Raw genomic sequence first — 23,004 nt, 5'->3', positions numbered from 1 at the left:
ACATTCTACTGTTCTTCACATCACAAAGAGCTGAAATGCACAGAATTGAAGCCTTACAAATTTCCAGACTATGGAGATATGGATGCACTAGAGTTTGCCCTTCCTAGAGTCAAAGCAATCTCTGCCATTTCTTGCACTACAGACTTAGTGCTATATTCTAAATGAATACACAATCCACTAAAAAGAATCATTTTTTTAAAAAAAAAAATATGCACTTGCTGCAGAACACTAAGGGAAGAACTGAAGTGGAAAAGGTTACATAAATAATATTCTTCACAGACTGCATCCACAACGTGCTCCATTTAAAATGAGATTCCGAGAGTTCAGTGGCTGAATATTTTAAAGCTGCAATTTGTGTAATGGAATGAAAGAGACCAAATGAGATGACAACAATTTATCATGTCCTGCCACAATCAGGTTCTTCTTTTTTTAATTAGTTCTACAACGGAAATCTCCATTGCGAAACTTAAGGTCAAGCTACTCAAGATTTTCTTTTCTTTTTTTTTTAAAGGATGGTAAAAATATTCTACAAAGCTATGTGCCGCGACTTTAATGCAGAGGAAGCACGAGAACCTGCATGCAAATATTAATTTAGTTTTAATTTAGCATTAATGAGGGGTTATACAGAAGACAGATGGGCGATCCGTAACTTTTATAAAATGATGATGCTGCCTTCTTAGCTGTGGCACCGAAATGATAGAACTTCCTTCCCAGGGATATTACTTGGTCCCCCCTCCTATCACTTGCTTATGCTAACAAGTGAGGACCTCTCTGTTCCATCTGGCATTCCCTCCATGACCCCTTCTTCCTGCCTTAAGTTTTAATTGATTCCTCTGCTTTTTATGTTATGTATTTCAATTTAGGTTATAATTTTTAATGTTATAATTTGTTTTAATTGTTATCCATCTTGCTGGCCCAAGCCACAGAGAGAAGGGACACAAACTTTATATATAAATAAATAAATAAAATACCTTTTACTGAATTATCCTTTTGTGATGGTAAACCCGTGCCACCATCCTTCCAGTATGGGTTGAGCTCTCTTTCAGAAAGCAGGAACTGAAAGAGAGGGGAAGAAGATTACTACAAATTTGTCAAATACCCATTCACCCCTCACCATTCTCAGTCATTCTCTATGGGTATCAAGGCCATCCCCTTCCACTCTGTCTTTTAAAAAAAGAAGACTGTAAACACATTTTTTTAAAGTTAAACTTTTTTAAATTCACTACCTGATTTGAAAAAGGAAAGGTTCCCCCTCCCCTCAAAAATCTGCAATACATTAAAGAAATAAAATATTTACATGGTTTGCCATGGTTTGCTTTTATCACAAGCAACTTAAAATCATACAGAAAATAATTACGGTACCTATTCTTCTGTAATATAAAGGCTTACATGAATGCTGTATTTTAGCCATTAACAACGGAACAGCAACACCCATAGAACAAGCAAACAATGGTATATGTAAGTCATTTGTCTGAACACCTATATAATATTTTTTAAAACTAAAAATGGTCTGTCTGCTCAAGTTACATTTATCCTATTACACAACAGGAATCAATTGGCCAAATCAAGGCACTAGCTAGCAATGCCTCTAAGGTGAAGTTTAAGTTTAATTTGATTTATACCCCGCCCTCCCTGCCAAGACGGGCTCAGAGCGGCTTACAACAGATCACAATCATAAAATCAATAAAATCATTGAACAATATAAATTAAAAACTGTAGACAGTTGGTACTAAATCAGATGTTACTAATTCTCAAGATGACAGTTGTTCCAGGATTCTTCCTTCTCCTACAGTCAACTGAAGGCTTGCCGGAAGAGAATGGTCTTACAGGCCTTGCAGAACTGAGCGATGTCCCGCAAGGCCCTAACCTATTCCGGCAATTGGTTCCACCAGGAGGGGACTGCAACTGAAAAGGTCCGATCCCTGGTGGTCGACAATCTCCGTTTTAACCTGTCTGCTCAGCAATTTCATCGAATGCTCAAGAGTTCTTGTATTGTGAGAAAGGGAGAAAAGTACTTCTTTCTCTACTTTCTCCATCCCATGCATTATCTTGTAAACCTCTATCATGTCACCCCACAGTCAATGTTTCTCCAAGCTAAAGAGCCCCAAGCGTTTCAACCTTTCTTCATAGGGAAAGTGTTCCAGCCTTTTAATCATTCTAGTTGCCCTTTTCCGGACTTTCTCCAATGCTATAATATCCTTTTTGAGGTCCGGCAACCAGAACTGCACACAGTACTCCAAATGAGACTGCACCATCGATTTATACAGGGGCATTATGATACCAGCTGATTTGTTCTCAATTCCCTTCCTAATAATTCCCAGAATGGCATTGGCCTTTTTTATTGCAAACGCACACTGTCTTGACATTTTCAGTGAGTTATCTACCACGACCCCCAAGATCTCTCTCTTGGTCAGTCTCTGCCAGTTCACACCCCATCAACTTGTATTTGTAGCTGGGATTCTTGGCCCCAATGTGCATTACTTTGCACTTGGCCACACTGAACCGCATCTGCTACGTTGACGCCCACTCACCCAGCCTCAACAGATCTCTTTGGAGTTCCTCACAATCCTCTCTGGTTCTCACCACCCTGAACAATTTAGCATTAACAACATAACCAACCTGCTCACTTGCTTGAGCTTTTTGTTGCTCCAATAATTTTTCTTTCTGTTTTTCAGCCTTCAGTGATGCTGAAGAAAGTGTTTTCATAGTCATAAAATTTAAGGTCATCCACTCATCCCTCTGTAAACAAAACAAATTTTAAAATCTAACTTGATTTTACCGTTACATTTAATTTTTTTTTAAATTCAGAAAAATCCTTATCTTGTAGTACAAATTCAAGAACAAGGGTAACACAATGATGCTGAGAACAGATCACGAATATGTCATGAATATTTCAAGCCCCTCCCTTTTAATACAAAAAACTGGGTGTTCTATTCAAAGTTCTTTTTATGAGAAATAAAAATACATACGGGTTTCCACTACATGAAAACCCATAGGAAAATGTATCTTATCAACTAAAACAATGAATCAAAAAAGATCTGGCAGAATGGGTACGATGGAGTCTTTCTAATTCAACAGAAAATATACAACCAAAATGAAGGTTTTACTACATACCAGTAAATTTTACCTACAAAAATATCAAAGACCAGCAAAAGATTACAGCTTAATCCAGGATTGAAAAAAAGCAAGGTTTTCCAAACACATCCTTAGGCATCCTCCCAATAAAGAGGGAAAGGGACCTCTACCTTCAGTATGGAGCATATCAGATCAGGAATATTTTCCCATACACAGAAAAAAAATCCTGATAGTAGGTAGACACTGAGAGATACTGTACTAACAAATACACTTTAAAGGAAATTGTCTGGATACACAATAAACAACATTCCAAAGATCTATAAAATACTCCCTTTTTAACTGCTACTATCAAAATTGGAAATAAATTGTGAAAAAAATTAGCTCCAGGCATATTTTCAGCATACAATTCTTGGGTTAAGAATAGGGTTGCCAGGTCTCCCCTGGCCACTGGGCAGGGGATGGAGGGGTAGGGTGGCCAGATGCAGGTTGGGAAACTCCTGGAGATTTGGGGATGGAGCCTGGGGAGGACAGGGACCACAACGAGGAACAATGCCATAGAGTTCATCCTCCAGAGCATCCATTATCTCCATGGGAACTGATCTCTGTAGCCTGGAAATGAGCTGGCATCCCTAAGATTCATTTCCTCCAGGCAGGGACCAGGGTTCTTCTATTTGGAAGATGTATAATCTACAAAGGATACATGGCATGACTATAAAAGGGGTAACATTCTCAAAACAAAATATAGAGGAAACAACTTCAGCAAAGAATATCCCCTAGTCATAACATCTTCTATTGCAACATTTCATAAATCCCCCAGCTATTAAAAAACGAATTACCAGGAAGGTAACACAGTTTGAGATGATAATAACTCACCCTGGCTATCTATGTAAAACTATACTATTTGATATAGAATACTGGAGACACCTTCTTGGCACAGGACTCCCAGTTATGTAAATAAATGGTCAACTGATCTATGATCATAACAAATAATGATCAATTGGTATATAAATGGGGAAAAGGCATTGGCTTGTCTCTTGACTTCAAAGGATCTCATATCTGGTTTAACCTACCCTTCTGCCTGCTTTTACTATTAAAAAGGAACTCCTCTTTTAACAACATCGTGCAGTGGTATTTGTCCTTGAAAGCTGCAACATATCCACAAAGGATACTCATTTCCATACAGGACAAAATGAGGAGAAATGTGTATCTTCTGTCATACCTGGTAGCCCTGTACCAAACTGCAGAATTTTTAAAATTTAATTAAACATCATATTCAAAAGATCACCACGTACTCTTTCCTTTCAAGCCCAAACAATCCTACTGGAACACAAAGATGATAAATGGATTCTACCAAACAGGCAAGAACTTACCAACTTACTTTTGGTGGCTGCTGAATTACAAATAACTCAAAAACGGGAAAAGAAAACACCCCACAATTTCAGCCTGTTACTCTAAAATCAGGGAAATGATGATGCTAGAACAAAGGTCATCCAGCTGAAAGGTATACTTCCAGCTCTACCAAGAAATGACTCCTTTTCCTTTTGCACATTAAAACCCAAAACAAATTCTGTTTAAAAAAGAATAAACTCAGGTCAAAGCACTAACTGGCAAAACATTTTCTCCTAAATATAATTTATTATATAAAACTGACCTTTTAATGTTCAATATAAGCTGTCAGTTGCTATAATTGCTTTCTTTTCTTTCTGTCTTATGTAAACTGCAAAATTTTAGACATCCCTGTTTGTAATGTTTAGGGCCCTCTGTTATATGTAACTTGTAGAGAACAATTCAAACTAAAATGTAAAAATTTAAGTTCTTTAACTATCTTTCATATGCAGACAACAATTTTGTTCTCCTCTGTCATTTCATGTATGCATAGTCTGGACAGTATAATTATGAGTAAGGATAGCAGTACACATTGGGAAAACACACAAATGCATCCTCATCAATATGAATACAAATTTTTCCATTCTTTCATCAGGGTCACACATTTTGTAAATAGTTCCTTCAGGAGAACGCTTCGGCGGGGGAGGGCGGGATATAAGAATAAATTTATTATTATTATACCACCTCAACCTAGGAGTGCTGGGGGGAGATGGCTCTCTATGCACACGGCTTCAATCTCTGCTGCATTCAATTTGGCAGGAGCCCCATCCATTATGGGTCACAGGTGCACAGCAGAGCTCTCATGACACCTAGCTACGCAAACAGTGCCCAAGCATCAGATGGACCATTAAGTGGCTCCAATTAGTGCACATACTTATTTCTGCCTGCATTTGGAAGCATAAAATTGTGACTACAGTGTCAAGGGCCAGGTCGTAGGCCTTTCAAGCAAAACAATTTTTAAAAGCCTAGGATAGGGGGGGAAATGAATAGGAAGACACTGCCAGCTACAAAATAGCATCTGCTCTATAAGATTTTTATTTACTTGAATCAGGCGGGACTTCTTCACATGGGAGATCTAGAACTGCAGAGCCCGGATTAGTATAGTCTGCCTGGAATGTATTTACGGGAGATATGGCCTAAAGAAAATCTCACCACTAGATCTTCTGTATAGATTCATATAGGAAAAGCAGGTAGACCCAGGAAACTGAATTGTCCAAGTAAAACTGAATAGACTGGACTGCCTCCTAGAAAGACTAGCACATCTGTCAGGGTGTGAACCGCTTCGAGTGAGCTGAAATGCAAGCATGGCGTAGTGGTTAAGAGCAGTGGGGTCTAATCTGGAGAAGCACCTTTGGGACTCCTGAAAGGTAGAGAAAAGAAGGGTATAAAAACTAACTCTGCTGCTGCTTTTATTCTGAGGCTCTTAGCCTGAGGTCACTCTGCATCTGGGTAGAAGCATTACCAAGCCATAAGCAAGAGAATCAGACAAACCCAAATAGCAACATGAACACCCTGGAAAGCACAACCATAAGAAAGCATTATACCTCCATGTGCCTTAAACACATAAATGACAGGAAGGTAGAAAACCATTGTGTGCAGATTCCTGGACACGGTTTTAGGGGTGATTCTGTACTTAGGTAGGATGCACCGGGGAGGCATTCCCATACATGAGGGATCAAGGAGATCCTGGGGTACAGGAGCTAAAAGCAGAGGAGAATACATAACCAAACTTGCTGCTTTTATAATCTCTGTTTGTTTATGAGAGATGAAGGCTAAGAGCTCCTTCACTCTCAGCATCATCGCTAATACTGTGCAACAAAAGGTCAGTGAGGTATAAAACTAATCATCTATCTGAGTGGATGGAGGAGAAAAATATTTCTCTGGCTTGCATGACAAATATGTTTGGATGAAAATGGTGGGGTGTGCTTATCGGAGGAGGAGGAAGAGGAGGTTTTATACCCCATTCTTCACTACCTGAAGGAGTCTCAAAGCAGCTTACAATCACCTTCCTTTCCTCTCCCCATAAAAGACACCCTGTAGGGAGGGTGGGGCTAAGAGAGCTGTGACTGACCCAAGGTCACCCAGCTGGCTTTATGTGGAAGAGTGGAGATGGGGAATCAAACCCAGTTCTCCAGATTACAGTTTGCTATTCTTACCCACTATAATCAGTGGCTCTCTCTGTCCTTGGGATTAATGCTGGAGATGCCCAGATTGATTGTTCTATGTTACTTCAACATCCCTGACACCTTAGCAGGGCTAGCAAGAGGTTTTATAACTTCACTGACCACTATGGGCCTATCTCAAGCAGTAACAGACCCGACACATGACAAAGGACATACTTTTTTGCTCTGAATCAGGGGGGAGAGAGATAATCTGTGGACTGGAGATTCAACCTGGACTTCAGATTCACCACTATCTTCCTCAAGGTGCAGATGAATGTGGCACTGACACTTTGCAGGAGCAAGGGGGCAGCTAATCATCTGTCTAAAGGCTACTAGATCTGACAGCCTTGTTGAGATTGCAGTGAATGCCTGGAATAAGAAGTTCCAGGAAGTTATTGACTTGGTAGGCCCCTGTCAACGTCGCCAACTCTCAAGACAGAATCCTGAACCTTAGTTTATTATGGAACTAGGTGACTTAAAGAGGGTACGGAGACTGTGTTGAGGATTTCTCAACACCTGGAGAGGCTTTATTCTCGCTCTTTTCTCCCTGAATTCCTTCTAAGTTTTTAATGCCTCCAAATCTCTGTTCCCTGCTTGGAGGAGGGGCAGACCTCAACCCAAAAAATGCATTTCTTCACACAAACTCTTTGCAGAGGAAGTCTCTCAAATACTCTCTGGTTTTGACACTGGTCACAATACTGCTGAGGCACTAGAAACCCTCAACACAGTATCTATTCCCTTTATGGATCAGTTTGAGCTGGCTACTGCAATGGATGCTGCCAGAATCTGGGCAAAATAACAGAAAAAGACGTTGCAGAGCAACTCCAGGACATTTTGAATAAATCATGTGCTCTAGCCCTTCCAACTCAGGCTAGTATTACTCCATTCAAGGATGTCATATGAAGAGGGGGGAAACCTTACTGAAGAAAATCTTCTACTTTAACAAGAATAAAGTGACCACTGAAACAAAGTAACAATCTCAACCCAGTGTAGGGACATAATACATGCCCATTCAGATGTGGCTGTCCATATTTATCCCCACCATCTTTTGTCATAAGAGATATTCAATTCTGCATAGATCCACCCTTCTCCTCCTCCTATTATCACAGTCCTTTGGCTAGGATAGAAAGGGTGACAGCTGCCTTCAGTTCTAGTTCTAAAACAAGAGCAAACAACAAAGAGGACAGACTCAGTTTAAACTCTCTTGTGATGGTAGAAACCCTCTTGGAAGTGTGAAAGCAGAACAGACTGTGAGTCTGGGGATTCATATAGTGTTGCTGTAGAGGCCACCTTCCCCATTGCAGTGTATTATGGTATCTAACATTGGGAGCCACAACAATAGGACCTATTGGGTGGAGCCATTCCACCCAAGTGGCCAACTTCCAAATGTTGTGGCAATGTTATATGATAAAACCGCAGGAAAACAGCCCACCAATGGCCAACTTGGATCAAAACCATCTTTCCTTACTTAGTACATTTATGCACTAGAAAAAGTTAAAGAAGATTTTGCAAGCACTATCTTAGAGTGCTTGTCAAGGAGTAGAAAGAGTATTTAGTTCCACAGCTGAAGAACAAAGTTTACAGCCCTAAGATTTAAATAATGAATATAAGCATTTTCAGTTACTGAAGTGATGTACGTGGGGAGATCGGAGAAGCTCATAGGCTAAATTAAGGAGAATTATCTCATCAGGACTATGCAGATCAAAAAGCTCACAAGCTGAATCCATTTTTACTTTCATCCCCTGTTCTTAGACCAAGATCTTGAACAATACAACTGAAACACTTAAATAAAACCCATGTCTAAGAATATCTCCCTTCAACACTTCTCTGCAGCCTCTAGAAATCAAGCAACAAAATAAGTATATTTGGAATCAGAATTCTCTAAGAGGAACAGAACCTTTTGCTCTAATGTCGCTAGAAGAACAGTCCATTTATCAAAGCATGGCATAACCCATTTTAGTCTAAACTGGAGCACATAAGGACACTGCAGAAGAAAATGTACAAGAGAGACCATTGACAGGAAGGGGCAGGGACATAACCAGTCTGAAAAGGGGATCCTTAGCAGACAATCAAACAATAGTACTGAAAGGGGGCAGCTGAATCACAAATGTATAAAGGTCCTACATAAGTTTGGGCTTAACAAGAAGCCTAAGTGAGAAGTGAGTTTACCCTTAGACAGAAAGCTCACAAGAAAAGAAACAAGTGATGATGTCCTATGCCTGAAGTTGGTTGCGAAGATGTCAAAACACCCTTTACAGCTGCCCATATCAATCAAGCAAGAAGATTTGAAGTCGGAGACAAAAGAGAACCAACCACCTTAGTCATAAAAGAGCCTAGGCACTAACAAACTTTGCCTGGAGACTTAACATGATGAAACAGGGGAGAAGCCTGGAGAGTAATGATGGCAGAAAAAGTCCTCAGGGCGGGAGTGTACAGCAGCTAGCTAGGAGTTCACAGTGACATGCAACATGAGAAAAAACCTCAAGACAGCATGATGACACTTAGCAGCAGTGTATCCTCAGCCCACATCACCTGGCTGCCACTCACACCAAACTAATTTGAATCCAGCTGTTTGAAAGGAAAGACATCTGTTTCTCAACTTCACTGAGCAGAAAAAAGTTTTTACTTTTCATGCATCAGCAGGATGCCGCTGTACCCTAAATAAGAAAAATATTCCCAACATTTCTACCGTATGTTCTCTGGTGAACAAAAAAAGATTAAATAATTCAACAATAATGTGGTATCTCTAAGGACGCTTTATTATATAGTTGGAAAGGAAAACTAATACAGATTTTGGAAACCAGGAGCTTGTATTCTAAAAGCTAAGTACTGTTGCAAAAGAATTCCAGAAAGAGACTATGTGTACGTCTGTGTGCATGTGTATGCACAACAGTATTCTCATTGTTTTGTCAAGAATCCAAGTTCTGTTTTAATTGGACCAATTAATTGGCACATAACATTTTCTCACTGCCCTCATGCTGTCTCTGTCATATTCCATTCCCCAAGGGTATGTCCTCAAAATGAAATAGGGAATAATACACACAATCCTCAGAAACGGTAGATCAGGACACAGCATAGTAAGGAGGAACTGTGCCTCATGTTAAAGGCCACCACCCACCTCAGGAGTACTCTAGCAAAAGATCATCTACACCAATAACACAGAAAGAGGGTTAAGTCCTGATTGCAACAGGGAGGATTGCATTGCTACAAATCAAGCTATGCTACAAGATCTTTGTTTGCATGGCATGGTAGTCCCATTCAGCCAGCAGAGCTTTTGTCAGATTAGGAAATAAGTTATTTTAGTTAAACATTACTGCATAAGCTGCATACATAGGTACTGCGACCATTTCTGATGGTGGAAGGACTCCTCCCACAAGGGGAAAGGGCACATTTGGATCCCGTTTGGTGTAGCAGCACATTTGGATCCAGTTTGGACCCAGATAGCCAGTTTGGTGTAGTGGTTAAGTGTGCAGACTCTTACCTAGGAGAACCGAGTTTGATTCCCCACTCCTCCACTTACAGCTGCTGGAATGGCCTTGGGTTAGCCATAGCTATCACAGGAGTTGTCCTTGAAAGGGCAGCTGCTGTGGGAGCCCTCTCAGCTCCACCCATCTCACAGGGTGTCTGTTGTGGAGGGAGAAGATATAGGAAATGGTAAGCCACTCTGAGTCTCTGATTTAAAGAGAAGGGTGGGGTATAAATCTGCAGTCTTCTTCTTCTTCCTTTACATTTCCAAAGCATCATATCTAAAATGGACTATTCAAGAACAAAGAAATAAAGTGGGACACTGCCTAAGGAAATGAGCTGTGAACCAGGAAGTCCCTGGTCACCAAGTAAGTCACTTTCTCTGCGCCTCAATTCTTCCCCCCGCCACCTGCTGCCAATAACAACACAGTAAATCGACAAGGTGCTAAGAATGTGTTGGAAATATTTCGAACATTCTTGAGAACTACATAAACACTAAATAACAAAGCACTGAACATGTAAAATGTGTGTGACGTAAAACCCAGTTATACTTCAGAATAGGAACTTCTGACTCTTACCTGAACTGCTGCTGGGCTTTCTACAGTGCTAGGCTGTTCTTTCTTTACGTTCCAAGGATTTTCTGTGCTAGAGGACTCTGAAACAGGAGCCTCTACCCATTCTTCTGAAGAATCCTAGGAAGACATATTTTTCCCCTCATTATAAAATGATAAAACTTGTCTTCTTTATGCTTTTAAAATTCATCTGTTTAGCAATACAGGATTTTCTCATCCACTTCAACAAAAATAAAGATATAAGAAATCAATTTTTGTCAAGAAAGAAGAGTACAGCATGGAAGAGACTATTCAGACATTTCTGCTCTGCTCAGGTATCTATTTGGTTTCAGATTTCTGCAATCCAAATCCTACTGCATCATTTACTGGGTGTGCCAACCTGTTGACTGTACTGACTTACACAGTGTAGTTGCCTTTAAGTCTCAGTGAGAAAGGCAGACTATAAAGTAAATAAGATTTTTAAAAAACTGAAAAATAATGGCGTGAATGAGACATTCAGATTAAAACTATCTAAGTCCAGGAGGGCTGCATCTTAGACTTATGGATGCAATTTTTGCCTACAAGAAAGAAATCTGAGAAGCAACGGGCTCATCTGGATATTTCCCACATGGGCACTATATAAAGTTGTTTTAATAAGACATATTTTAAAAGTAAGATCACCACACACACACAACCATGTTTTTTTTTTTTTAAAGGTGTACAAAATGATCATTTTAAATGAAAACCAAGGTCTTCTTACAAAGGTCAAAGTGGACAACATGATTTCTGCAAATTTGTAATTCTATTTGGGCTTATAAAAATTCAAAATGGAAATAAGGGAGTAATTACAAATCTCACTTTTTCTTGGGGGGGGGAGACTTTTTAACAAGGCAGGGAGGAGGAGCTAATCAAGCTGCAGGCAGAAGACTCCAATTTTGCTACAGTAATAACCGAAACACTGAAATGAGGGCAGGCAGAATCAAGCCCACAGACCAGCAGGAAGTGTCCTAGCTCTCAGACAGAAGGAGCTGCCTTACGCAGAGTCAAACCAATACAGCCTAGCATTATCTGTTCTGATAGGCAGAGCTCTTTCCTGGACCTGCAACCAGATATCCTTTAACCAGAGATGCCAGAAGCGGAACCTGGCTGCTCATAAATTCCCGGCATGTGCTACAACATTCTGTGATGGCCCCTAAGCAGCACTGCCAGTGCAGCCACAAGAAAATCAAGCCTGCAATAATGCAAGTGACATCTGTGCTTGTGCATACTGCATGACTGTTCTCAGGAGAGGAACCTTGAGAGGAAATTAATGCCAACCTTCTGCTGTATAGGGAAACAACATTATTAGCCACTGATACTACTTTCCATTAGTCTACCAAATCAACTGTGTGGGTCTCTATTGATGTATTTGATTGTAACAGAGACAGAGGAAGTCTTTTCTTCCAACCTCTAAGTAGTTTTTGCATGAACGTGCACACACACATACACAATAAGAAATGGGTAGACTGGATCTAAAGTTGTTGTTTTGTTTTGAATACTTTTAAGAACATAATACAACAGCAACTGTGCACATTAAACATGCACAACAATCATCTTTAGAAACACATAATTACAGGCCCAAATATTGTTGGCCATACCCTTCTACTAACGGGGATTTCACACAGCAACTTACAGAAGAACTATCGGATGATTCAACATTTTTTTCGGTTTTAGGCTTCTTCCTCTTTTTTTCTTTTTTTGATTTTTTCGAGTGCTTCTCCTTTTTCTTCTTTTTGGTAACAGAATGTTCCTACATAAAGATATATTTATATTTTATTTATTTAATGTATTTACTTATTTATTTTTAGTGAATTTATATTCCACCCTACCCTGCAAATGGGCTCAGGGTAGATTACAACACAGTCAAACAGTTCAAATTGTTACATTAAGACCAATAAAATCAATGCTTTAAAACAATTCAAACCTCCTGGTTGCAGAGCAGGAGACAGAAGTAATTCAAATTATATCAACATGTCAGGCCAGTACAGGAAGGCACCATTTTTAAACTGAAGATATCAAACATCAATTTAACCATGATACTAATCCTCCATTGCTACTGCATCCTATCTTGGTTGCTGTTGTTGTTTTTATTTATTTACTTAATATATTCTATGCTTTCCTTTCTCCTGAACATCTCAGGACCCAACAAATCCTGGACTCTTTGTCAAGGTACAACCCTAAACTGTTAAACTCAACTGCTAAACCCTCCTAAAACCACTTACTTCAATGGACATAGGAGGGTATAACTTTGCTCAGGGCTGAGCATATAACTGAGCCCCATGGTGCAGAGTGGCAAAGCTGCAGTACAGCAGTCTGAGCTCTCTGCTCACAACCTGAGTTCGATCCTGGAGGAAGCTGGGTTCAGGTAGCCGGCTCAAGGTTCACTCAGCCTTCCACCTTTCCGAGGTCAGTAAAACGACCTTTTTTTTTTTAATCTGTTAACATTGTATTTCATTGTGCATCACACTGAGTACACCTGGACAGAACAATGTCCAAAAACATTTTATAAAGAATTTGGGCTGAATGATGTCTATGTTCCAAGACAAAAACGAAGAATACACTTAAAAGAGAGATGGGCATTATGATTCAAAGCCAATTAAAGATTTTTCAATTGATTAACAATCTGGTTTACAAGCACTTAACTTGTTTAAATATGAGTAAATGTTCATGCTGGAAACGCTCCTGAATATTTTGAAGATAAGGGTTCAACTGCTACTAAGGGCTAATTTATCAAAGAAGTGAAACTATAGCTCCATTTGCTGTTGTTCAGTCGCCCAGTTGAGTCCGACTCTTTGTGACCCCATGGACAAAGTCACACCAGGCCCTCCTGTCTTTCACCATCCTCTGAAGTCTGCTCAAATCCGTGTTTGTTACATCAGTAACAGTAACTCCATTTAGGAGTTCCCTATCCTGAACAATTCTCTTCAAAATATCTGAGAGCATGAAACATTCCCTATCATAGCAATTAACCAATATGTCTTGCAAAACCAGTTTCAGAGGACAACCCAGTCTTTCAGGGCATCCTTCCCACACTGGATGTTAGCTTCTGATACGAAAGGAAAGATCAAAGCAAAATTCCTTCCTAGTCAGCTCTAATCCAGAGAAGAGGGAGCCTGGAGAGCAACAGGTCCTTCAAGAATCCCAAATAAAACCTTGCATAAGTCATCACTGTGACTTAACAGGGGACCAAATTCAATCACAGGAGATTGGCGACTGAAGGCTTCGCTGATTAATCATGCCAATCAAAGCGCCAATCAAAAGTTATTAATGACATTCCACTTACACATTTTGCTTTTCTTACAAAATATTCAGGCTGCGCGTGTGTGTGTGTGTGTGTTCAGCCTCTTTAAACCACACAATATTTCAGTTTTTACAGGACGCAAATTAAAAACAGACATCTCAGTGTCAACTACATAAGACTGGAATCTAGCACTGACACCAATGCCACATTTTATTATTCATTTGATAAATGTGCAGACTACCCTTTCAACATTAATTTGCAAACAGATAAGGGGCAAAGACGCAGCGCGCTTTCCTCTAAACAGCCATCAAACCCTGATCCTGAAATTTCCCAAAAGAGTTAAGGTTTTTTTATTATTATTTGAGAAGGATTTAGGGGGCCTGGATTATAACTAGTGCCAGCAATGGGTCTTACTACAGCCTATGCTTTAGCATAGTTGATTAATTATCTGAAATCTGACTGCTAAGAAGACACTTGGTATTTCTTCTAAAACTACTGCTACTGGCCTAGAGTCAGTGAAGAGACTAGAAATGTTTTCTAAAAGAACACATTAAAACCAACTGCATGGCTAACATCAGGGTCACGTTTAGCAGTGCTGAGGCACAGGTTTTTACAAGATCATGCTACAAGCACCACCTTTTCCAACTCCTCCACACGTGCATTCACATCACTGAGCATCCACGTATCCTCCCCTCGCAGTCGCTTCAGCTCTTTGAGTCGCTGTTCCTTTTCATAATCAGCTTTTGCCTAAAACGGAAAAGACAACAAAGATGAAAACTAATTCCAGACAGTACACATAAATATTCCACTCCTCCTTCAGCATTTCGTTCTTAAGTACTTTATAAGTACTCACTGCCACTGGAATACATGGAACTGCCTCGCAGTGGCTGTGCTCTTTTCTCTAACAGTGGAGAACGCAACACTTGTTAGAATCTAAGCCTTGATAAACAGTAACTCTCTTGATCAAATATACAAAGAATAGAGTTTGATCACCACCAGGACAAACATATAGTCTTCTTTCTGCAACATAGGTCAAGAGTTATAGAACCATTGGAACATAAGAACATAAGAGAAGCCATGTTGGATCAGGCCAATGGCCCATCCAGTCCAACACTCTTTGTCACACAGTGGCCCAAAAAAAACCCCAAGTGCCATTAGAAGGTTCACGAGTGGGTCTAGAAGCCCTTCCACTTTGCCCCCCCCCCCCAAGCACCAAGAATACAGAGCACCACTGCCCCAGACAGTTCCAATAATATACTGTGGCTAATAGCCACTGATGGACCTCTGCTCCATATTTTTATCCAAACCCCTCTTGAAGCTGGCTATGCTTGTAGCCGCCACCACCTCCTGTGGCAGTGAATTCCACATGTTAATCACCCTTTGGGTGAAGAAGTAGTTCCTTTTATCCATTTTAACCTGACTGCTCAGCAATTTCATTGAATGCCCACGAGTTCTTGTATTGTGAGAAAGGGAGAAAAGTACTTCTTTCTCTACTTTCTCTATCCCGTGCATAATCTTGTAAACCTCTATCATGTCACCCCACAGTCAACGTTTCTCCAAGCTAAAGAGCCACAAGCATTTTAACCTTTCTTCATAGGGAAAGTGTTCCAAACCTTTAATCATGCTAGTTGCTCTTTTCTGCACTTTTTTCAATGCCATAATATCCTTTTTGAGGTGCGGTGACCAGAATTGTACACAGTATTCCAAATGAGAATGCACCATCGATTTATACAGGGGCATTATGATACCAGCTGATTTGTTCTCAATTCCCTTCCTAATAATTCCCAGCATGGTGTTGGCCGTTTTTACTGCAACTGCACACTGTCTTGACATTTTCAGTGAGTTATCTACCACGACCCCCAAGATCTCTCTCTTGGTCAGTCTCTGCCAGTTCACACCCCATCAACTTGTATTTGTAGCTGGGATTCTTGGCCCCAATGTGCATTACTTTGCACTTGGCCACACTGAACCTCATCTGCCACATTGACACCCACACACCCAGCCTCAACAGATCCCTTTGGAGTGCCTCACAATCCTCTCTGGTTCTCACCACCCTGAACAATTTAGTGTCATCTGCAAACTTGGCCACTTCACTGCTTACTCCCAACTCCAAATCATTAATGAACAAGTTAAAGAGCATGGGACCCAGTACTGAGCCCTGTGGCACCCCACTGCTTACCGTCCTCCACTGTGAAGACTGCCCATTTATACTCACTCTCTGCTTCCTATTAATTAGATAGTTTTTGATCCACAAGAGGACCTGTCCTTTTACTCCATGACTCTTGAGCTTACTAAGGAGCCTTTGATGAGGAACTTTATCAAAAGCTTTCTGGAAGTCAAGGTAAACAAGATGTATTGGGTCCCCTTTGTCCACATGTTTGTTCGCCCCCTCAAAGAACTGTAACCCGTTAGTGAGGCAAGATCTTCCCTTACAGAACCCATACTGAGACTTCCTCAATAATTTGTGTTCATCAGTGTGCCTATTCATTCTGTCCTTGATAATGGTTTCTACCAACTTTCCCGGTATTGAAGTCAGACTGACTGGCCTGTAATTTCCCGGATCTCCTCTGGAACCCTTTTTAAAGATGGGGGTGACATTTGCTACCTTCCAGTCCTCAGGAACAGAGGCAGATTTTAATGAAAGATTACATATTTTTGTCAGGAGATCCACAAGTTCACCTTTGATTTCTTTCAGAACTCTTGGATGTATGCCATCCGGACCTGGTGACTTATTAGTTTTTAATTCGTCAATCAGTTGTAGGACCTCCTCTCTTGTAGAAGAATTTATCAGGCAAAACACAATGACTTATCGGACCATCCATCACATTGATCACTCAACCAGGGAATGATAACTGACGCTACCTTACAGAATTACTGCCTCACATTTTACAAAAGTTAGCTGTCCAGTCCTAAAAAACAATGTGCGGCAAAACAGATGTCTAGGATAAGGTACAAAGACTGCAGCAACCCTACAAAAACCACAACTTACAACACTGCATTTGTCCTGTGAGATGACCCTGATCTTTGCACTGAAAGCTTAGGAGTGCAAACCAATCCTACACAAACCTGATGCAAAGCAAAGAACAGATGAGGTGCAGAGGAGAAGAAGCAATAGCTCGTCCTGCTATCAGAGGCAGAAAGTACTGGGTTTAAGCCCTATTTGCAGACATTACTGTTTAAAGGATTGCTGTTGACAGCTTTTGAGAAAGACCTCTCTATGCCCAACAGTACTGCCTAAATGGAGCTGTTCACCCCTTGGAAGCAGCTACAGGCTAGTTTCAGGAATAAGCAATGTGAAACAATGAACCACAAAAATAGCTCAAAGGAGAAGAGCTTGTCAGATTGGAGACGGCAGCAAAATCCTAAACAAGTGGATAGAGAAAATAAATACATTCCCATTAAATGAGCTGCAAAATCCAAAAACAAGCTTATCCTCTTTTCATAACCTTTACAACAGTAATCCCAAAACCAATTGCAGCCCCAAACTAAATAATACCCATTGTACTTCTGTCTCCAAAAGCATACAGTAGTTACTTTCCATCCCCTCTTATGAAAATATCCCATCCTTTCAGAGGGACAGTCTCCACTATTTCAACCTTCCTAACAATAACAAATAATTTTGCCCGAACTGATTTTCACTTTCAGCTCCAGACAGTGACCCCTGGTTCCATTTGCCAAATACAATCCCACGCTTCTTACTGACATCAATCTTTTGGTTCCCTCCTGCATTTTATAATTAAATCCCCTGCTGGTTGCAGGTTTCTTTCTTGTGCTATAAAAACCAAGCCAGATCATTTCACATTCCTCAAGCCTTACCAGGTAAGCATTTCATTCGGAGCTCATTAGACCTGTCTAGTAGCACAGAAATGTCGACTAGGTTCTCTTTTGTCCTTGCAAATTTATTTATATTTTTCTGTGATTTTTGCCTTGTGTCATGAGCCCTGGATGCATTTAACTTTGATTGTTCCAAACGCATTAGGGAAGTCAAACGCTTAAAGCCCTGACCAATTTTCTCTGGCTGTAGAAGCCAGGCCAAAAATTTAGGAGGCAGGCTTCAGGGTTTCATATTTTAATGCCCGTATTTTCTAATCATTGCTGAAAACCTATCACTACAAACGCTAATCCTAACCAGTGTTCCCTCTAAGCTGAATTAGCGTGAGCTAGCTCACAGTTTTTTGGCCCCCAGCTCACACATTTTTGTCTTAGCTCAGGAAGGATGGCCCCAGAGCAAACTCATCTATGCAGCAGCCAAATCATGTTCACAACTTTGTGAGCAGTAGCTCACAAAGTAGAATTTTTGCTCACAAGACTCCACAGCTTAGAGCAGGGGTGTCAAGCATGCGGCCCAGGGACCGAATCAGGCCACTGGAAGGCTCCTATCAGGCCCTCAAGCAACTGGCTGTCATCTGCTTCCCTCTCTTGTTTCCTTCTGCATCACAGCTTGCTTTGCCAGGTTTGCTTGATTACACAAAAGCTATGGAGCAAAGCCTCTCTTTCCTCCATTGGCTGAGGCTCCTCCCTTGGAGAGGAAGGGAGGGATGGACAGCTTGCTTCAAAGGAAGTTCTGGCTTTTTCCTTCCTTTCCCAGCAGGCCAGGAGAGGAGCCTCAGCCAATAGAAGGAAGAAAGGCTTGGCTCAGTAGCTTTGCTGTGCAATTGAGAAAACCTGGATTGCATGGGAAAAATACAAAGAAAGCACCAACCAGTGCTAACGTTTTAAGCATGTTTTAAGTTTTTAAAAAATATTTGTGTTTGTCTGTGTCCTTTATAAAGTTTATATCTCTGCTACCTCTCATTACATTTTGTGACACACATGGCCTGGCCCAGCAAGGTCTCATTTATGTCAGATCTTGCTCTCATAACAAATGAGTTCGACACCCCTGGCTTGGAGGAAACATTGATCCTAACCTCTTCATAGTTCCTCATAATTTTATTTAAGATACTGTCGTTATCATCACAACAAAGCCTGATTGTCAGCATCACAACCAAAAGTAACCTCTAATTCCTAGCTTAACTTCTCCCCCAATTTCTCATAATCCCATTATTACCTTAAAGACTCAATCAATACTGGAGCCAGTACAGAAAGCAACTGGTTAAGCAATGAATTCATGCATCACCATTGAATGGTGCAAAATTATGTTTACATATAACCTTAACATATAAGTGTTCATATAATGACAGGAACTTCATGTACGTTGATTTTTATGTCGTACAACAAAACAGTCTGAAGCAAAATGATAAATAAGCTTTGTAGTTTCACTGAGAATAGACAAGACACACTACAACAAAATCACTGCTGACAATACTAGATGCCACAGTGAAATATCTAGGCATCATGGCCATTTGGTGCCTGGGATTTATTGCACCCTGGTTTAAAACAACTATCACAATCACACACAACATGCACACATTCAAATCAAGTCTCATTTAGAAACACAGAAAATGTTCCAAATTCAAACAAAATTGTTTACAACATTTAGAACCAGAAGGACACATTCACATCTAAGAGCTCTTTTGGTGCTTTGCTGTCTGGTTTTTCTCTCCCAGGCAGCCAGAAGAATAGTAAAGGGAGAGAGCAGTGCTCCCTGTAAGCTGAGTTAGCATGAGCTAGCTCACAGATTTTTAGCCTCCAGCTCACACATTTCTGTTTTAGCTCAGGAAGGATGACACCAGAGCACACTAATTTATGCAGACGCTCACAACGTTAACGCCAGTAGCTCACAAAGTAGAATTTTTGCTCACAGGACTCCGCAGCTTAGAGGGAACATTGGTCAGGAGACGTGCAAGCTTGACTTTTGTGCTTCCCCACCCAGCCAATGCAGGGGGAGGGAAGTGGAAAGATGTAGGACATGGTTTCACTTCCTTTGCCCGTTTGCTCTGTTTTTGTTTTAGAAACAGACAATCTCCTGAAACTCCTGCTAAACAGCAAGAATTTACTTGATGTCAGACAAGGAGACAGAGATTTCTTTACAAAGCCATGACATCACAGAATAAACAAAGTTCACATGATGCAACCTATCGACTTGAAATATTTTCACAATCCCAGAAATACTTCAAGTACACAATCTTTGCTCGTGTCTTGTATACAACTCAGTTTGGTGTGGTAACTATCAAGACGTGTATCTTTATAGTAAGGTTGCCAATCCCTAGGTGGTCCAAAAACAACAATTACGTCCGCGAATATGCAATTCAGTAAAATCATAATTATTTGCAAAATGCATTTATATTCAATGAATTACAACAATTAATAATAATACAATTACTTCCCATAGTAATCTCTAGGTGGAGGCAGGGAATCCCCTGGTTTGGAGCCCCCCCCTTCACTTCAGCATCATGAGAAAGAGGAGAGAGAAATGTCTGCTGGGCACTCTATTATTCCCTATGGAGACTGATTCCAATAGGGTATAATGGTGAATTGATTTGCGGGCATCTGGAGCTCTGGGGGGAGCCGTTTGTTGAGGTAGAGGCACCAAATTTTCTGTATAGCATCCAGCACCTATCCTTGAAACCGCCCCCCCCCCCCACCAAGTTTCAAAAAGATTAGACCAGGGGGTCCAATTCCATGAGCCCAAAAAGAAGGTACCCCTATCCATTATTTCCAAATGGAGGGAAGGCATTTAAAAGGCATGCAGTCCCTTTAAATATAATCACCAGTACTCCCTTCAGAGTTCACTTGTGCTTTTCACACCCATACTTCTGGTTTCACCCCCAAAGTCTCCTGGATCCACCCCCAAAGTCCCCAGATATTTCTTGAGTCAGACTTGGCAACCCTACTTTATTGTTGGGAGGGGGGGGAGAAGAAGAGTTGGTTCCTTCACCACTCAAAGGAATCTAGGAGTGGCTTACAAACACCTTCCCTTCTTCTCCCCACAGGAGACACCCTGAGATGTAGACAGGGCTGAGAGAGCTGGGACTGACCCAACGTCACCAGATAGCTTTATGTGGAGGAGTAAGGGATCAAACCCAGTTCTTCAGTTTAGAGTCCACCGCTCTTAAACACTGTACCAAACTAGAGGAAAACTGGAGAAGGAAACAAAAAATTTCTACAGTGTCTTCTTTTGCTGCATTGCGACATGCTACATGATCCTATGGGATCCTTCTTGTAAAATCTGGACTGCTCAGTGTTATGATTACAGAGCAGGGTTTAAGCTTAGCACACTACCAACATGGTGCAATGGTTAAAGTGCTGGACTACCATCTAGGAAACACCGGATTAAATCCCCACTCTGTCATGGAAGCTTGTTGGATGATCTAGGAGTCATCACTCCCTATCTGCCTAATGTACCTCACTAGGTTGTAGTTAGGATAAAATGTAGGAGAAGAGGGGAGAATGATATTGTAAGTCACTTTTGTTCCCTGTTGGGGAAAAATGGGATAACAATATAAATAAATTTTTCCCAGTGTCATGATCCTAGGCTAATGCAGCCTACAGGCTCCAGGGAAGGCTGTGTTGGAGTAGTGACAGGGTCTACATTTCCCAGGATCCCTTCTGCCCCTCTGATTGGGTGGAAAGCAGTTTTGGAGGGAAAACTTGCCCAGAGGGGTGGGATCTGGGAGGAAAGAATAAACAGGCCTGGCTAAAGAGGGAGGTTGTTCTCTCTGGAAAGGCTGTGCTGGTGGCAGCTAGAGAAGGATCCTTCATCCAAGGAGGGTGAATCTCTTGGTGTTAAAAGAAGACGCAGGGATGGAATGCTAGCAGGAGCTCCTTTGCATATTAGGCCACACACCCCTGATGTAGCCAATTCCCCAAGAGCTTACACGGCTCTTTTTTGTAAGCTCTTGGAAGATTGGCTACATCTGGGGGCGTGGTCTAATATGCAAAGAAGCACCTGCTAGAATTCCACTCCTGGAAGAAGCAAACATCTAGTTAAATGTGTCAGGGCTTTTATTTCTTTGTACCAACCTTTACTGGGGGGTTTTCCCCATATTTATTGTTGCCTAAAAGTTTTTACAATCCACTTGTTTCTTCTTGAGCACTTACAATAAACCTGTTGTCACTGTTATACTGCCTGGGTCCTCACATCTCGCTTTTTTTTTTTTAAAGGTAGTCCCCTGTGCAAGCACCAGTCGTTTCCGACTCTGGGTGACGCTGCTTCACAACGTTTTCATGACAGACTTTTTACAAGGTGGTTTGCCACTGACTTCCCCAGTCATCTACACTTTTCCCCCAGCAAGCTGGGTCCTCATTTTACCGACCTCGGAAGGATGGAAGGCTGAGTCAACCTGAGCCGGCTACCTGAAACCAGCTTCCACCAGGATCTCTTTGGTCATAGACAAAACATGTTTGTTAAGAAGGAAGACACAGGGGTTGGGCGGGTGCTCTGGGCCCTCCCAGACAGACCCTTTCCAGAGTGGTGGCAGCCAGAGGAGGCCCTCCCTGGTCCCCTGCTGTGTGACACCCAGTAAGACACCTTGTTTGCTCCAGAAACAAATGAATGGCAGCCATTCATTTACATGCAGCTAGAAAGGGGTTCTTACAGAGCTGTGGTGCCCCCTGCTCTGTTGACCCAGTTATTTCAGTTTATTTCTTCTCCCAAGCAGATTTGAACTTAAGTTGCCCCACAGAAAGTCATGAGAATCACTGCTGCTCCTATCTACATCATTCCACTCACACATTCCAACTATCACTTAGAGTCTTAGATTACTGCATAGTCCTCTGACAAATTCTAAATGCCTTCTGAATACATATTGTAGACAAAAATATCAAAAAATATTTTATGTCTTTTAAAAACCAAATTCATTCCTTACTAACTCAACTGCATGAGATAACCTGCAGTAAATTTCATACTACTATGCAAAAAATAAAAAGTTCCATTATTTTTAGTCAAAATTCTACTGCTGATGCCCTTCTATAATAGGCAGTGCAAACCAAAGCCACTCTAGCAAAGCAAGACTGTACGTGAAGATAAGACATGTAACCAAGATGAAGACAAAAGGATTCCTTAACAATCCTTCTATAAGCCCTCCACTGTGAGAAATTTCAGAGAAAAGCCTTTGATGGACGGATACTGAAGTCTAGTAAAATCCTACACAATAGCTCCAACAAACCTATGAAAAACATTTTCACACTGTCACATAACTTCAAT

The 23,004-nt window shown here is 41.0% G+C and overlaps 1 protein-coding gene across 1 annotated transcript in view; it reads right to left on the bottom strand.

The window, feature by feature from the left end:
* The window catches only part of CWF19L2 (CWF19 like cell cycle control factor 2), a 109,265-nt gene that overhangs the window by 74,550 nt on the left and 11,711 nt on the right, over window positions 1-23,004 (bottom strand). Inside the window, exons 2-6 of the mRNA XM_060234864.1 lie at window positions 14,556-14,666; window positions 12,312-12,428; window positions 10,667-10,780; window positions 2,620-2,739; window positions 972-1,056 (exon numbers count right to left, since the gene is read on the bottom strand). Of these exons, the coding sequence (XP_060090847.1) occupies window positions 972-1,056; window positions 2,620-2,739; window positions 10,667-10,780; window positions 12,312-12,428; window positions 14,556-14,666 (547 nt within the window). The remainder of the gene's footprint in view (window positions 1-971; window positions 1,057-2,619; window positions 2,740-10,666; window positions 10,781-12,311; window positions 12,429-14,555; window positions 14,667-23,004) is intronic.

Source organism: Heteronotia binoei, chromosome 3, assembly GCF_032191835.1.
Source record: "Heteronotia binoei isolate CCM8104 ecotype False Entrance Well chromosome 3, APGP_CSIRO_Hbin_v1, whole genome shotgun sequence".
NCBI classification, from domain to species: domain Eukaryota; kingdom Metazoa; phylum Chordata; class Lepidosauria; order Squamata; family Gekkonidae; genus Heteronotia; species Heteronotia binoei.
This window is presented reverse-complemented; position numbering and strand designations above follow the sequence as displayed.